The 18,508-nt window shown below is 40.6% G+C and overlaps 1 protein-coding gene across 1 annotated transcript in view; it reads right to left on the bottom strand.

The window, feature by feature from the left end:
* Nucleotides 1-18,508, bottom strand: part of LOC307036974 (chemokine-like protein TAFA-2) — a 73,630-nt gene that overhangs the window by 19,675 nt on the left and 35,447 nt on the right. The window contains exon 2 of the mRNA XM_079677660.1: nt 12,592-12,692. Within this exon, the coding sequence (XP_079533786.1) occupies nt 12,592-12,691 (100 nt within the window). The 5' untranslated portion in view covers nt 12,692. The remainder of the gene's footprint in view (nt 1-12,591; nt 12,693-18,508) is intronic.

Genomic DNA, 18,508 nt, shown 5'->3' with positions numbered 1-18,508 from the left:
TCACATCGTCGGAGAATGGAAACATTTATTTTTTGTTAAACTAAATCACACCAAAGCTGTTGCAGCACAGCAAATATCCTGTACTTGCTTCAGGCAGCTTGTATAATTCACTTCCGACCCACAAGGGGAGATATTAAAGAACTCGGTGGTAGTGTTTCATTTCAAGAAAATAAATACAATAGCACATATGTATTTGAGACACACTTCACAGTTTCCTTAACAATAGCATTTGTATTTTTTCTTCTGTAAGTTACAATCTGCAAGCATTGCTTCAAGGGATCCGAGGAGAGCTGTGGGCTATATTGCTTATTTAGATATTAGTGTGAGCACAAGCAGCTGTTATGTTTGTTTTTACCCCTCCCCTATCCACATCTTTTTCACACATTTAAGGATTTTATCTTTTGGGATCTTAATATTGTGGGCTTTGTGAGAAACACTTAAAAGCAAAAACACAAAATACTGGCCTTTTGAAGTCTTATCTGTAATTACAATTCTACAGAAATGAGTTGATTAAAATATCGAAGGGGCAACTTTTTCTTAATTACCAAGGAGGCATTCCATGATTAATTAGGTTTCCTTGCTCTTCAAATGTCTTCGTAATTACATTTTTGTACACAGTTGGCACACAACTTAACTTGATCCCAAATGTCGCTAAGTCATAGACAAGTTTACCCGTCTTTGGTGAATTAGGACAGTATGTTGTTTGGGTAGGAGGATAGCGATGGAGATGCTTGTTGGTAGAGAGAGAGGCCACTGTTCAACATAGTGAAGAGAGGATAAAGGAGTTTTTTAGGTTTCAAATAATGTATACGTAACATAAAACACATTGAGTTAAATGAAATGTGTAAATGTTGGTATTGATAAAAATACAAGTAAGGATCTAAAGAACCAATCACTGTTTTGAAAGATATGCAAACTCAAGTCATGGTCATCTTCTTTTGAGATACATCATTACGTTTCAAGCAGCCCACACTATCATCTAATGATCCGCATATACAGATTCTGACCCGTGTTAAAAGCAGTAAACAAACAGGTCAACTCAATTAATATTTCTGGCTCTCCTAGACATAAGAGCACTGATTTATTCTCGTAGTCTGTACTGTATGTTCTAGCCAAAGCACTCCTCTGTACAAAGATACTTTGAAATCACACAAATACCACACAGAAAGTAGCAGAAGTCAGAGAAGAAGCCCTTTTATTTAAGGGACATCTCTCTCGTGGTTGAAAAATATACTTTCTATTCATCTGAACCAAAATAAGCATAAAACGCTCAGTGAGGGATTGAGTGATTTTTGCTTTAATGCAGCCCACAGAGTATTTACAGTGGTGTTTTGCTAGGATTAGTTGTGTGAGAGGATTAGTGAAGCTGCATTACTGCTGTTTTATTTAACTCATAACAGCAACAGACAAAAAATAAAAGCCTCTTAGCCACATTTAGGGAACATGAGAGGCCAGGCTGGACAGTGAGAGCAGCATGTTTTCTGTCCTCTTTAAAGACCTGTGCCGGAAAGGGATATGCATAAACACACACGCTTCTCACACACTCAACCTCCCACCTAATCTTTAATCTAGTAATCTGCTGAAAGTTGTCCCGTGTAGCATATGCTATGCAAGGAAACACTGTGTCATTTGAGATAAGGCGATGATGTTGTTGAGAGTGCAGCATATGCAGATACCGGCAGGATCAACAGTGGGAAACTCACAGAGAGAGGAGAGGATTAATGCAAAAAAGACTGGCAGGGAGAGAGAGAGAGAGATGTGCAGAGGCAGCACATTACCTCTCTCTCCCTCTATTTCTATTCTGCTTCTCTCTCTTTCTATTTTTCTCTCTCTCTCTCTCTCCCACACACTCTTTCCTTGCATCAGCATTGATCACAGTACATCAGTAAAGTAAAGAGCACCCCATCCATCAGTGCATGGCTGTGGAGCTGCTGTAAAGAATACTAAAGCTGCTCTCCACAGTCGATGCACACGGAAACACAATCATATGCATACTGTTAAATATATCAACATTAGCATTAAGCAGACCACAATGGAGGCACTGCTAATCCTCTAAAATACTACTACAGCTGAGACTCCAGGACTGTTTACAATGCTAAACCAAATTTTGAAAAAATTGAACTGGCATGGCTACATTTTTCCTGCCAACATTCTCCATATATATATATATATATTAGGCTTGCACGATATATTGTGTCGTGACGATAATCGCGATATGTGCAGGCGCGATATTCACATCGCGTGGACGTGCAATTTTTTTAATACATTTTTGTAGGACTTGCGATATTAAGTAGGCAAATTAACTGAAACACGTCATGTTACAATTATTTTGCTGCTTGCTACAAAAGGAAAACTTACGCGGCTCTCATGTCAGGGGTACTTGAGTGAGTGACATGCAGGCTTTGCATGCACAGCAAACCACAATCAAATCTCCAAAGCAAACGGACCCGGTGATTAAAGGTAAAAACACTGAATAAAGTCGTTTCATGTGTTTCTCCAGGGCATTTCGGCGCTGCTAACCGAGCTAGCTAAGCTTGTTGCTCTCATAACTTAAGATCCAGACGTCCTTGACTAAAATCGAGTTGTTTCCAATATCGTGCAGCCCTAATATATATATATATATATGTGTAGCTTCCATATGGGAAAAGTATGTTTAATTCATTATTTAGATACTGTAGCTTCAAGCATGCAAGCTCTACTGGGAAAACTCTGGAAAGAGGCTTTCTTTCTTTAGATCCACTTATCAGTTGACAGGCAACACTTGGGAACCATAAACAACAAACAAAACAAAAGAAGCTACAGTATAGGTAAAGAGTGTTGTTCTTGGTTACATTAGACAATACACATTGACGAGAAAACAAAAGCTTTGGAGGGATCCCTGCCTTTTTTCCTCGCCAAACATCTGGTCATTTGCCAAATCTCCTGAGACTGTGTATTCAAAATGTGTACATGGGGAATGCTAAGGAAAGAAAAGAGGGTCAAACGGCCCCCTAGGAAGCAGAGCAAAACACTTTGATGTGCCTAGAGCTTGAATGGTTGCAAATTATACAACAACATGCAAGGAGTCATGTTTTCTAATGGTTATTTTTAATTATACAAATAATAAACAACACCTGCAGTGAAATATACAAATGATCTTCGTAGAGTTTTCTGGTTTCTTCTCAGAATCCACAATTTTGGAAATTAGTTGAATTTGAATGTCAAATTGCCTGCATGAATTTGAGCACAATATGCGCATCATATATGTTTCATAATGTAAAGTACTCTTCCTCTTGCCCCGTAAAGATTTAAAGCCCACATTTTGAGAATCAAACGATAGACCTTTTTTTTTTTTAGTCTGAGGGATGCAACAAACCAACTACCTTCAAATCCCAAAGTAGACTCCTCTGGTCATCCTTGCCTCTAATAATAAGAAATGATATGTATTGGTTATACATATTTCAGAGCATTTCTCCTTGCTTGCCAAGAGGTCACTTGAATGAGCAATTCCCATCTCATTGTGACTTTCATGTAAAACAAAGCCAAAGGAATTGCAGACTGCAAAATTGAAAATTCAAATGCATGTATTCGTAAGACTTTGTTCCTATGAATACCAAAGGCGAGGGTTGTACAAACACACAAGAACAAAACCGCTGCGCCACCCACCAGGCAAATACGTCTGGAGGACAAATTGGAAATTGAATCATAAACTATAAAGAGCCAAGGTTGAGTTCAGCTGTGGAAGAAAAGAGAGTCTAGATGGAGGTGGAGAGGAGAAACGAAAAAAACGGCTGCATTAAATAAAAGTTCACTCTTTCTCTCCTGCCACTGCAGAAATTCACGCTGTGCTACCTGATTGAAATTTCCTGCTTTAATAGCTGTGAAATAAAGTAAAATTCGGGAAAAGGAGGAAAAAGAGAATATGAAAAAGAGGGTGAAAAGGAGGAATGGAGTGGTACCAAAACGTAGAGCGAGAAGTCCGAAAGATGAATGGATTTAATGAAAAGGGAATTACTGTATTACTTCAATAACTGCAATCAAGGTTCATTAGTGATTCAATGTGTCTCCCTGTAGTTCTCTTGCCTAAATGTTAATCCACACTACTACTGTAACCTCCTAGTTCAACTCAAGTGGTTTAGCCAAAGGCGGAGAGTCAATAAAGGCTTAAGTTGTACTCAGGAAACCATACAGATGTTCCAGGCTGGGTCTATGCGGGGTTGGCTGGTGGGCTAACAGGTAAAGATTAGCGCTAATGAATGCAACGAGAGGGCTGCAATGAGGTAATCTCACTGTGCAGCCAAAGGAAACTCTCCATTTGCACCAATTAGAGCAAACACATAATCAGACAGTGGCCATTTCTCCCAGACACATACTGTAAATGCTTTAATTGTTCATTCTCGAGGGTTCAATGCTTGGTGTGAGTGCTGGGCGAGAATAATTTCCTCTGCATCTTTCTCTGATTGTTGCGTTTGCCAATAACATGTTGTAATGCGTGCGCATCTCTCCCAGATGAGCTGAACAGCTTTTTTTCACGTTTTGAGAGCAGCCAGGCTGTGGAGGCATCGAAGGACCAGGAGCCCTGCCCTTTTGTTTTAAACAGGGCAGATGTGTGCAAATCTTTTAAAAGGGTTAACCCACACAAGGCTGCTGCACCTGATGGCATCCCTGGCCCTGTTCTCAGGGTGTGTGCAGTTCAGCTGGTAGTGGTATTCACAGACATCTTCAACAGGTCCCTGCTGCAGTCTGTAGTCCCCACATGCTTCAAACACCATCGTTCAATAATCACCAGCCTCAATGACTACCGCCCAGTAGCACTCACCTCCATCTTTATGAAGTGCTTTGAGCGGTTAGTCAAAACCTTCATCACCTCCTCCCTCCCTGATTCTCTGGACCCCCTGCAGTTTGCCTACAGAGCAAACAGGTCCACATACGACGCCATAGCCCTCACCATCCACACTGCCCTCTCACACCTGGACCAGAGGAGCACATAGAATGCCGTTCAGTGATTACAGTTCAGCCTTCAATACCATTGTGCCCTCCAAGCTGGCCATCAAGCTCAGAGACCTCGGGCTCAACAGCACCCTCTGTGACTGGATCCTGAACTTCCTGACGGGCAGACCCCAGGCAGTGCGGGTGGGAAACATCACATCCTCCACCCTGATCCTCAACACCGGAGCCCTTCAAGGCTGCATGCTCAGCCCTCTCCTCTACTTCACTCACGACTGCATGGCCAGTGCACACACAGCTCCAACACCATCGTGATGTTTGCTGACGACACGACCGTCATCGGCCAGATCACAGACGGCGACGAGACGGCGCACAGAGAGGAGGTCGGAAAACTGACATCTTGGTGCCAGGATAACAACCTCCATCTAAACGTTAGCAAAACAAAGGAGCTGATTGTGGATTACAGGGAGCAGCAGGGAGAGGGACACGACCCCATCGCCATCAATGGGACTATGGTGGAGCGAGTCAGAAGCTTCAGGTTCCTTGGGGTCCACATCACTGAGGACCTGACATGGACTCTTCACACCACCACCATCACCACCAAGAAAGCTCGACAGCGGCTCTTCTTCCTCTGCAGGCTGAGGAGTTTCAACACAGACTCCGGGATACTCTGCAACTTCTACAGGTGCACCATAGAGAGGATCCTGACTGGCTGCATCACGGCCTGGTACGGCAGCTGCACCGCCCTCAATCGTAAGGCTTTACAGAGGGTGGTGAAAACTGCACAGAACATCAGGATGGAGCTGCCATCCATGGAGGACGTTTACTCCCAGCGGCTCAGGAAGAAAGCCCTCAGGATTATAAAAGGCCCCCATCACCTCAGCCACAAACTGTTCAGTCTGCTGCCGTCTAGCAGGCGGTACCGCAGCACCCGGACAAAAACAACCAGATTCAGAGACAGCTTCATCCCGCAGGCAATAAGACCGTTAAACAACTGAACTGCTGAAACAATTTCATAACATTCATCTGCTACTTAGTAATTGTTTATCTATCTATCTAATGTATCATTCCAATAACTTGTATATAAACTCGTATTCCACTATTCCACTTTTTTTTTTCTCACTTTTTTTAAAACTATTTTTATTTTTTGTATTACTTTTAATATAATATACTTTAATATTGTTTTAATAGTGTCTGCTTATCTGTATTATTTTTGTTGCATTATTGGAGAAGCCTGTGAACTAAGATTTTCAACGACATAATTACTCTGTAGCTATGTTAGTTTGATAATAAAGGACCTTGAACCCTAGTGTTGGATTTTTTCTTTGTAATTTATCCTAATTGTAACTTTACCTGTACCTTAGGACTTTGATGTGACAGTGCAAAAGGAAATGTTTGGGTCTTAGTGGATCACTGGCTTAGGTACATATTCATATGACAATGTTGTAATAACTTGGTCCCTTTTCACTTTATACTGCCAGAAAGCCAAAGTTCTCACACGTGTTTCACATAATTCGTCCTACGAACTTTAATGCTTAACGGATTTTTCCGCCAACAACATAATAACTATGACATTCATGGTTATGAGGGAAATCGCTGAACAAGTGGTGATCCCCTGCCTTTTTTTATAGTGCTATTATCAGCTCAAAATTAGAATTGGCTTATGAATACCTGAACAACTAATTAAAATAATGGCATGCTAACATGCCAATCTTAGATAGTGAACTTCTGATGCTGCTGATCATTATCTTTTATGGAATCGATGAGAAAACATGTTCCGTGATAAAGGATTCCTAAGAAATAAGAAATGTAACATTATATTTCATTTTTCAGTTCTTGGTTTTTGAGGTATGAGAGGTATAAATCAACAGTAGACCGCTACTGTTTTATCTCGTGAAACTATGTATCATCTGGAATCTGCCCTAAAACAGAGAAATACACACATAAATGGCAAACGCGGCAGACACATACATAGTTAGATATATTCCCAGCAAATGGCTAGTCTTTAGTAACCCAGCCACACGCTCACTGTCCACTTTTGTTTATCTGTCGACCTGGTTCTTCAGGCATCGGCCATGAATCATACCGACTCCTAGCAGAGTGCATCTCGCTGTCTGGCATCACCTTTCTACTCTCATAGATATTCATTTTCTGCACTTGGTTGAAAATAACGGCTATAAACACACTCCCCCTTGGTAGAAATAATATTTCAGTGCATTGTGATTCTCTTGTTAAATATTTGAGGAAACATCTGCTTGACAGACATTAGAGAATACATATCTCCTTTCCACATCGCTTGAAAACGCGGTGGAAACATGTCTGACGAGTAATAAACACAGAAGATTATCCTGTGATAGACTGCAAAAGGCCAGAGTGTCACGATTCTTGTGTTATGTCACGTTTTTAGTTTTGTGTGTTTGGGTTTGGGTTTATTTTGCTGTTCGGTTCTCCCTGTCGTGTTTTCCTCCTTGTGTGTTGTCCGGTCCCTCTCTCTGTGTTTTTCCTCCTGTCGTTAGTTTCCCTGGTGTGTCTAATTGTCTGATTGTGTTCACCTGTTGCCCTTGGGTTTCTCCTCCTCTGCCCGGCTGATTTTCGTCTCGTGATTACCCCTCCCTGTATTTAGTCTTGTCTCTTCCTGTGTTCAGTGTTGGTTCGTCTTTTGTTGGTGACTGAGTTCACCGGGGAGTGTTCTGTTTGTCCGAGTTTTATTCTTATCCTTGAAATAAAGGTATTATCAGTATTATCTGCATTTGGGTCCTGCTTGCTTCACTCTACCGTAACACAGAGTGCTTGTAGCCAGTCATCAAATACTCTCCTAGCCCCTTAATAACTGAATTCATCATGGTTAAAATAACACATGCGTTACCAAGGACACACTGATTGGAGAAGGTGAGTTTATGCAAATGTATTTCCTTGGAATTTGTCAACACCTATTGAAGTGTAGCGAGGGAGAAAAGATGAGACAGAAAGAGAGCCAGGGGCTATATAATACCCATAATGACGAACAAATGGTTTGATCATAATTAACAGGTATCTTGATTGCTGTAAGGCAGTGGGACAAAGATCATGTGTCCTCGGGGAAAACCAGTGTGACAAAATGTAACTTCATTTTAATTTGATGATCAGCCAAATGGTAATGTTTAATCCTACCATGACCTGTTTGAACTACAAGAGGTCTAGGAACTACCTCAATTCCCCATCAAGTCAAGTCATTGATTTCCTAGCTCTTCATGGCAAATTTGTCTAACAATGTATACAACATTACCATAGCCTCAAAATTACCCATGATCCGTCATCGTGTCTGTTAAAATTTGGACAGTCTCCTACCATTGTGTTTTGCTTTGACTTAGTGTGGAACTCAACATTTTTGGGTTTCTACATTATTTAGCATTCTCTACCGGGTCGTCCGGCTCCTACAAAGGGTACACAAATTAGTTTTTTGTACTTTTGGCTAAATGTAATTATTATGTTGAGCGGAACTCTCTCTAAATAATTATTTGGTGGAAATGCAAACTACCTAGGTGTCATAAGCTGTAAAGGTTGGGAACCACTGGCTTACTATTTAAGTTTAATATCAAACAATAGGTATGTTGCTAGGGTCTAATTCATAATTTCTTGTTTCAGTCCGTGCCACCTGATCTAGCAACCTGTGGGGGGAGGTGTGTATGGATGCAGCAGTCCTCTACAGCAGGTGGTCTCCTGTGACAAATGTGGTTCCAAAACAGACTCCTTGCTGTAAAAGTCACACTCACTTTACTGTGATCAAATCAAATCCCTCTCCATATTGTACCTTAGTTCCATGCTCTAACTGCCATTGTACTGTGACCTTACCATCCTTTAATTCTTATCTCCCGTCATGCTCTTCACTCAATGAAAGCAACTTCTGTTCAAACTGTTCATATGAACTGCTTCGTTGTGTCAATAGCAGTCACTGATCTTGCCACTAGACAATGAAAACTGATTTTAGATAATAAATATATAGGCAGGAGTCAATGATGTACTGAATGTATTTGCTGACTTACGAGGAGAGTAATATTTCATTTATCACAAACACAGCAACATGGAAAACGATTTCTTTATTCAAATGTCATAGCCATGAAGCAAAAAGCATTTTTCCAAAAAAGCTGAACAATTCAAATGTCTGTTAAAAAGGTACCAGTACCACAAAGAATATATCAAGATTACGATGCCACTTATTCTCATGTCTTCTAACGGACATCATACCTTGATATCCTGCAGACCTTGATTTTAGTTAGTTTAAAAAAAAAATCCTATGCAAACAAATGTGTCCCTTTCTCTTCAAAATCCTGAAACCATATGTGCATGAAATAGCCACAAAAAGACACCGCACATTTATTTGAAGGAAATCATGAGCTCTAAAATTAGCATTAGGGATACCGAGTACATTTTTGTATTGTAAGAGACTCAATGAAGATAATTTGCTCTCTTCATTTTCTGTCCTACTCTTTATAATTACTTTATTTTAACAATGTATTCCTCTTTTTCACTCTCTCTCTCATGAACAAACATAAACACACACGCTCCAGTGTCTCAACCAGTAAAACCAGGAGAGAACGCTTGGATGTTCGTCAAAATTGTAATCTTCAGCTTGAATTTTTCACAGGCCATATGGAGGCGTGTTGTAGACGCAGCAGAGAGTGCAGTTTTACTGTGGAGTAGCCTTTAAGGAGGGCAGACAGCCTGTCTCCGCACATCACATTAGAGAGCCTCTTTGAGTGTGTATGCATGTAAGCGTGTGTGCATGTTTTGTGTATCTTTCTGTGTGCATTTACTGCAGGCCCATGTGCCTCCCTGACTGAGTGCACATGTCTCTCTGAGCCTGTGTGAGAGTGATTTAGCCCTTGCATTATAGCACACCTATACAGCTCTGTCTTTACATCTCTGTTTCCCCTTCTTGGCAGACAGAAAGCCTTTCAGAGTAAGTTAAAATCTGAGCAGCCTCTAATCAGTGGCGATGTATGGAGATTGCAGCCCATAGACCGAGAATCAATGACTCGACAGTGTGTGGCGAAGTGATCAGCATAATCGCTGTTTCGCTTTATTTCAAAATCCAAGCCAAGCTGTTTCTTTAGGACTATTGGCAAAGCTACTGAGACGTTTAACCAAGGCCTATCTACAAATAATAAATAAATCTGGGTATAAAGCCTGATCTTTTTCACACAATTCTGTAGTGATCTGTATGATTAAGCATGAGAATAAGAGAATAAGACAGGAGGATGAATGGTTTAACAGATGGAGAGGCACCGATGGCAAACGAGAGGCATATTTTTCTGTTCTGGCCTGAGAGATAGAAATCTGGAGAATAAAAGGGGAGCAGAAGTTAGGCAGGCACACACACATTCCCACACAGACAAACACACACACATACACACATGCTGGGACTTCTTTTGCCACATCTAAACCGCCTCCACTTTCCTCCTGAGGTCGCCACAGCTGTCAGTTGTTAGCACACAGTTCTTGCGTTAGTAACCAGAACACACAAACACACATATGGTCTGTGCAAGTGGCCACAAATTAAAAAACATTTTTTCCTATGCTCATGGGATCAGGAGTTTAAGCTATTTTCCACTACAAAAGGCAGGACAACTAAAACAGGAAATATTCATCATACACAGCATATTTCCTTTTTAAGCAAGAACATTAAGAGACAACATACATTGCTTCCATTTTCATCAGCTTCATTTTCAGTCTTATATATTACAATCATTTGTTGGGGGATTCCAGCGTTTATGCGAGTGTAAGAGATGGAGACAGTTTGTGACATAAGGGTGAGAGTGTCAACCTTGGGAGTGACCTAAGGGATTGTATTTAGTAATTATCTGATTACTCGTCTGTTTTTCCCCTCTCAGACAACCTGCAACTGGATAACGCTGTAACTCCCTGATTACAACTTACTCTACAATCAATCACCCATTAACGGGAGCACTCAGGCGATACACGTGCCCATAACACACCCCCCCCCGCACACACACAAACACACACACACATATAACCGTGTCCGACTAAAAGACCGACCCCACCATTTCTGCCGCTCTGTCAACGGAGAGTACGATAAGATAACCATGAAAGATTCTTTAACGACACAAAATAAAAACTGCTAAATGTATCTCCATCCTCTCTCTGCCTTTTCACCGTATTTCCATTTATGAAAATGTTTGCCCTTGCCATGTTTAAAATCTCTGTGTGAGAGAATATGCCTAGCAGCCAACAGCAGAGTCAATCTTACACACAAAGACAAACAACGCACACACACATACACACACACAGCTGTTGTTATAGGTAGCTGTATTCCAGCAAGGACACACACATAAACCCCCACAAAAACCTTGTGTTTTCTTAGAAGTGATAACATTATGAGGAACTCCCAATTTCCACACAGAAGGCCAATGGATTCACTCACGATCCATCTCAGATGCTGCATTCTTTTAGAAAGATTTAAAGAAGAGACTCATCAATCATTTTGCCTTTCAGTCATCCCGCTAATGGAACATCGGTACGAGGCAGATGTTCAGACACACAATTCACTGACTGCAGTATAAATGTCTTTAGCGTCAGTGACGTGAGACGCGCCGTAACAACAATGACAAAGACAACCAGTTCAGATGAAGGGCAGCTGGTGCATGTCACTTTATCAAGCCAAAGGCAGAGTTTAACATTTTCAAGCCATCACTGCCCTTCATATACCATCAAACCAAAGACGAGATTCACAGTCATCACTTCCTGGTTGTATCCTTAGGCGATCTTGTCATTGTCCATTACTTATTTTGGTCAGATTTAACATGTCACTCACGTCCCTGGGTCCATCTCCTCTTTTCTCCACGAGGAAGAGCAGTGTTTACCACGTCTTTTACAGAGGGATTAACCTTTAGTGCTCCAAATGTGTGCATCTTAGTAGAAATCAGAAAAGAGGACACTTGACGGACAACCACATTTTTATTTTTAAGAAAATGTGTTTTTTTAAATAATAAAGACAATACATTTGGTTTGATTTAAACCATCCTCATTGACAAAATATGGCTGGAACATCTTCTTAAAATACATTTTATAAAAGCTCTGTATTCATAGACAGGCAGCAGGTACGTCATGCTTTTCCCCCGGGGCAAGGTCATTTTCAGTGTCACACACAGGTGATCATTGTAAAGCAAAGAGGCGAAGATACCCCGCCTCTGGGCTCAATCACGCTTGTGACTCAGCTCCTTGGCTTTTAGCTTTTATGGGGGGGGGGGTGGGCTCACACAGCAAGGGATTTGTAATCCAAAAGACTCAGTGCTGTAACCCACGGGCATTTTGGAAAGACGCCCCACTCCGACGGGGACTGAAAAGACGTGAAATCCCCTGAACTGAAAAGACCTTCCTTGTTGGATTACTCACATTCCCCTTCTTTTCATTAAATAACTTATTGTGTGTTCTTCCTGGCAACTAGCCTCTGTGGTCTCGTATTTTGTTGTGAATCCAACCTCTGCATTCCCTCGGGTGGCACACGGCCTATTCACTCTCACTTTACAAAACTTGAAAAGAAATTGGCTTCAGAGGCTGCCTGCTGTGGTAATTCATGATAGATCCCAATACCGTGAATGCTGCACAAAGCATCACCCAAGTGAGAGGATGATATACTACACACACACATGATTGGGCTTGCAGTACCTGTGTGGCTCCTGTGTGCCTGTGTGAGGGATGCCAGACAGAGGGACAGCAGTAAACTCCACACCCCCACTCCACAAATGCAAGGGCCCCGTTCCCGCATTCTGTCAAAGAGAAAGAGAAACAAACATTAGAGAACACACTTAATAAAAGACGGTGTACTGTACACATGCCTTTATCAACTGTTGGTATGTGAGCACAGGTTATTCACAATTACTGGATTTAAGACATGCTACCAAGATCAATCCTGACGATTTTGATAATCTGTCAAGGATTTAACTTGTCGAGTGAAATATCTCCATGTCATCTACATGGATTAGGAAAACATTTGGAACAGACTATCATGATTCCCATATGATGAATACTCACAATTTAAGCCATGCCCTGATCTTTCCTCTAAAGCTACAATGAGCTTGACTTTTGCAGATTTGAGAGAAATGGATTTGTGAATTAAATAAAATGAAATTAATTTTGGTGATCCAGTGACTTTTAAAATAGTCACTGCCACCATGAGGAAAAAATAAAGAAACAACTAATTGGTGTATGAATAAATACATGAACAACTAGAAAAAGCCTCAGATGTTCTTCGTTCAGTGTAAATTAGCCAATGTTTGAATGCTAACAAGCTGAACTGAGATTGTTAACATGGTACAGTAAATGTTATATAAACTTTGTTATAGTGGGCATTTTAGCAACAGATTTGTTAGCATGGCTGCAGACATGTAATGTTGTTAAAGCCTAAATGCTCCAATGTTAGACAACCTGTTCACTGTTAAACTTAAAGACACAAACAACATTCACACAAAACATAGAGCACTGAAACTGAAAACAAATAATATATTTACTCAGGGAAAATTATTATTTACTGCAAAAACATTCAAACAGAAGGGGATATGGTGAGTGACTCAGAGAGAGGGAGGGAAAGAGGGGGAGAGAGAAAACATTACTTTGAAAACTCTGTTTAATTCTCTATCTTGGCAGCTAACAGAAATGTCAAACACGGATAAGCCAATTTCTTATAATCAAGCCCACATAGTCATATCCAGTGATTACCTACTTTGTTTGTGTTTGTGTATTTAGATAGTTGCTAAAAGACAAAATATGTCAAGTGAAGAGGACTGTAATCCAAACCAAAACAGTGCAAAGCTTTAGTTTGCACACAAAAACCTCACAAACCTTCTAATAATAAAAGCTTTAATGTCATAATAATGAAAGTTTTCTCAAGAAAATGAAATCAACATATTGTAATAAAAAAGAATACCAAACAGTATTATGTTTCATTCTAGTTTTTATATTAAATTTAACATTTGTATTATATAACTCTAGGTTGGATGCAGATTTGCACATGCTGGCAGGTGTTTGCATCGCAGTGGTGAGCAGGGATGCATATGATTAAAGCACTTTGTATTCGGAGCACTGAGTGGGACAGAAACTCCACCACAGACAAACAAACTCTTTCTCCACTGAGGAAACTGTTTTTGTGAGTAAGCTTGTATACGTGTTTAAGTGTGTAAATAAGTAACTGCAGGAGGCTAGCAGAGCAAATTTCTGAGAGTAAAGAACAACATGAAGAGAAACGTAACAACCCATTTAAGCCAAATCATGTCATGTTAACTTACAAATTTGAAAGGACTGGTATATTTAAGTGGTTGGGAGGATGTAGAAACACAGAACCCTTTATTTAAATCAAACTACTGCTCTGGTTCTTAAAACCTTAATGTCTTTGCACCTCCAAGAGTTGATTTCTGTCTTTTTTATGTCTCGACGGGGAGCTTTTTCTCAGATTGGAGTGAGCATGTTGTTGCTTTGTCCCCTTTTCTTTCTGGTATAGGTTTAAATCTCTCGCTGCAAGGAACCCTAAAAACCATAATCTGATACAATAGAAGAACTCAAAATTGAATTCAGTTTTAAAAACACAGTTTTTCCCAAAATTGAGGAACCATTTTCTTTCTAACATACTACACCCTTCATTAAGTAAGAACGAGCCTCTCACTTACTAGTAGAGCCAAGCATTCTTCTGCGCAGTGATTTGGTTTTCTGGGTGTAGTTTGGTAAAAAAAAAAGAATATATATTTCATAGATGTTATCAATAATAGATTAACTTGTGTAACCTGGACATGATTTTTGGAAAGAGAAATGTCCCCTGTTAAGTTTTTTCAAATTGTAATATTTTGCCGCTTTCAGCATAACAACAAAAGTGCCATTTACTTCCATTCTTCAGAAGAAAGCAGGCATATGCAAGGCCAATATCACCAAGACTCTGCAACTCACATCAGAACATTAAGGTTATGAGGGAAATGTGCATTTTAAATGTTGCGGTCAACTGTACATTTAAATGATTCTCTATTTCTTTTTATAATGGTTGACTTTTCTCATAAGCCAGCAAATGTGAAGAAAAGAAAAAAAGATTCTTGTAAAATACTTTTGAGCAGACATGTGATGATGTAAGTAAAACAAAACAACCTTTCGAGGTTTGTGAGAGAGTCTGTGCAGATTAGCTTGGTGCAAATGAGACTATACACACGGCTGGTTGGGTCTCAGTATATGTGCTGATGTGATTATATCTTCAAATGTGTGTGGGTATATAGTCACATTAGTGTGTCTGTGTGTGAGAGAGGGTTTTTGCCATGAGGAAGTGTGTGTTAAACCCTGGCTTGAGTTCTGAGTTGGTTGTGTGAGTCATCTGACTATATAGCCATGCATTTGAAGATCTGGGAGGAACTGCAAAGCCAGACCGGCTGAGCCAAGGCTTTTTGTGTTTAGAGGGCATCACACACACACAGAATCATACACATCTCCGTTTTATTGTTGCTTTTTGCCCTTTCTCCCATTTATCCTCATTCCTATTTCCTCTTCTCCCTCCCTCCCACCCTCCCTCCCTCCCTCCCCCTCTTCACCCATTTCTCCTGTCCACATCTATGCTCTGCTTGTAGTAAATGATAAGGAGACAAAGCAGAGAAGCAGCCTGCTTCCTCTTCAGCTCATTTAGACACACAGCAGTGTTTGTGATGATGCAGTGCCACTTCATTTTGGCTGGTTGTTTGGTCTGTCTGCCGCAGAAATTAGTGGGTGTGCGGTACAGAAATGAATTCAGAATGGAGCGGGAAAAGAGAGAGAGAGAGAGAGAGAGAGAGATCAAGGTGTGTGTGTGTGTGTGTGTGTGTGTGTGTGTGTGTGTGTGTGTGTGTGTGTGTGTGTGTGTGTGTGTGTGTGTGTGTGTGTGTGTGTGTGTGTGTGTGTGTGTGTGTGTGTGTGTGTGTGTGTGTGTGTGTGTGTGTGTGTGTGTGTGTGTGTGTGTGTGTGTGAGCATTCTGTGTGTGATTGCCCAGGTACACAGGGTTCTGATCAATAGCATCTAAGCAGTTTGACTACATCATCAGTATCAAACTCAAGAGCCGATGGTGACACGCACACACTCACGTCGGCACAACCTCTCATATAGAAACAAAGAAACCACAGTTATGTCATGCTTTAATAAACCTAAAGAACTTTCAAACTGATCTAATGAGACTGCTGAAATGCATGTGTTTACATCTGAAGCATGTTATTCCCATGCATGTTCGGAAATGTCTCCAGCAGCCCCTTCAGCGAGTAGATGTCAGGTAGAACTCTTCTAATCATATCCACCCGTATAGAAGGCAGCATTGGATCCTATAACCCTGGATGATGTAGCTTTCATTAACGGAAAACAGTGAAAGAGAAAGGAAGAGCGAGAGGAGAGAGAGAGCTGGAGAAAGAGTGGTGGTCTCCGATGAGTTCTGCAGTCTGTTCCTTCCCTTTAATTAGTCCCATTGGAATGGCCTCCCGCTCCATGCGGCTGATCAGCTTCCCCTCTATATCTGCTGTGTGTGTGTGTGTGTGTGTGTGTGTGTGTGTGTGTGTGTGTGTGTGTGTGTGTGTGTGTGTGTGTGTGTGTGTGTGTGTGTGTGTGTGTGTGTGTGTGTGTGTGTGTGTGTGTGTGTGTGTGTGTGTGTGTGTGTGTGTTTTTTTGAATGCTTCTTAGCCAAAGCCGGACTTCCAACAGGCAATGAGAAAAAAATATAGTGGAAATACATTAATATTCAAGGAGTTTCCATTCCCTGAGATATGCATTTGGAAAAATAGGATGCCTGTTCTTTCTAGATCAGTTAGTGTGATAATTAACATGAAGTGGTTTTGATGTCAGAAGATATACAGAACTGAATTTGTAGTTTTTAATATTAAGGAAGGATTTTCAGTCAGTGAAATAATGTGGACTTAGATTTGTACTTGGCTCTGTCAATGTAAACAAAGTGGCTTAGACTGAGCCACACAACACCAGGACAGTAGGGAGGGATATGTGTTTATCTGCTCTCTACCTGTGAGTCATTATTCATAATATGCTGTTAATTATAATACTAAATATGCTCATTATCAAATTTGATTTTCCCACGTTGGTCCTGATTAGGCAGGATGATAATCTCCAAACCTGTCCAATTAATACATACATATCAGTCAGAATAACTTTATGTTTACTCATCTTTATGTATTACTTGTAAAAACTGAACTGGAACAGAAATAAATATTACTAAATGACATGTATTCTCTAGACCAGACCAAATGTCCTTCACTGCAGGTGAGAAAATCCCAGTGGTTATTTTAGTCATATTAATTTGAATGATATAATTACATGTCAGAAAAGACTAATTGACCTACTTGTGTGTGATACATGTGACCCCTACAAGCTGTTACCTGGTCTGTGCATGTTACTCTGTCTTTGTTCGTGAAGCGTGCACGTGCTCTCGCTCACACAAAGGTCTAGCATTTGTACGACTATGAGTAAGGAACAGTAGATCTAGCTTTTATTCATCCTGACTATTCGGAAGGGAGATGACTATCTCAGTCTCCTGTGGAGTGCTACCAAGGCTAAGGTCATCAGATACACACAGACGATTACCGTGCTATTCAAAGTACCAGTGTCAAAAGAAATGGAAGATATTGTCTGATATTGTCAAGAGGCAGCGTAGAGAGACTACAGGACAAAGAGAAGATAGAAAGGAAATATATAAAAGGAAGGAGACCAGTGCATATAAGAAAATTGAAGAACCAAAGGCTTCAAATATCTTACAGTTTATTATGTTGTCTCTATTAATCAGTAGATAGTATTGCATGTGCAGCTGTTTTGAGCAACACCATTGTAGCATGGCCCTTGGGATGACAATGTTGGTCTGTCAGACAGTCGGTTAGTTACACAGTTGCTTCGTTATGAGAGCAAACACATTACAGACCTGCTATCAAGGCTGTTGAAACTGAAATGTATTTTTCTCAACTCTGTAGGCAAAGTTTAATTCATCAATCTATACCCAGAATTTGTTTTCCAATGTCAAAGTCGACTGGAGCTTATCCCAGCCTAAACTGGGCGAGACAAACACATGCACAGACATACAGTACAAACAAACCAGATACAGTGGGGAAAAAAGTATTTAGTCAGCCACCAATTGTGCAAGTTCTACCACTTAAAAAGGTGAGAGAGGCCTGTAATTTTCATCCTAGGTATACCTCAACTATGAGAGACAAAATGAGAAAAAAAATCCAGAAAATCACATTGTCTGATTTTTAAAGAATTTATTTGCAAATTATGGTGGAAAATAAGTATTTGGTCAATAACAAAAGTTAATCTCAATACTTTGTTATATACCCTTTGTTGGCAATGGCAGAGGTCAAACGTTTTCTGTAAGTCTTCACAAGGTTTTCACACACTGTTGCTGGTATTTTGGCCCATTCCTCCATGCAGATCTCCTCTAGAGCAGTGATGTTTTGGGGCTGTAACTGGGCAACACAGACTTTCAACTCCCTCCAAAGATTTTCTATGGGGTTGAGATCTGGAGACTGGCTAGGCCACTCCAGGACCTTGAAATGCTTCTTACGAAGACATTCCTTCGTTGCCCGGGCGGTGTGTTTG

Source organism: Notothenia rossii (assembly GCF_949606895.1).
Source record: "Notothenia rossii genome assembly, chromosome: 4".
NCBI lineage: Eukaryota > Metazoa > Chordata > Actinopteri > Perciformes > Nototheniidae > Notothenia > Notothenia rossii.
This window is presented reverse-complemented; position numbering and strand designations above follow the sequence as displayed.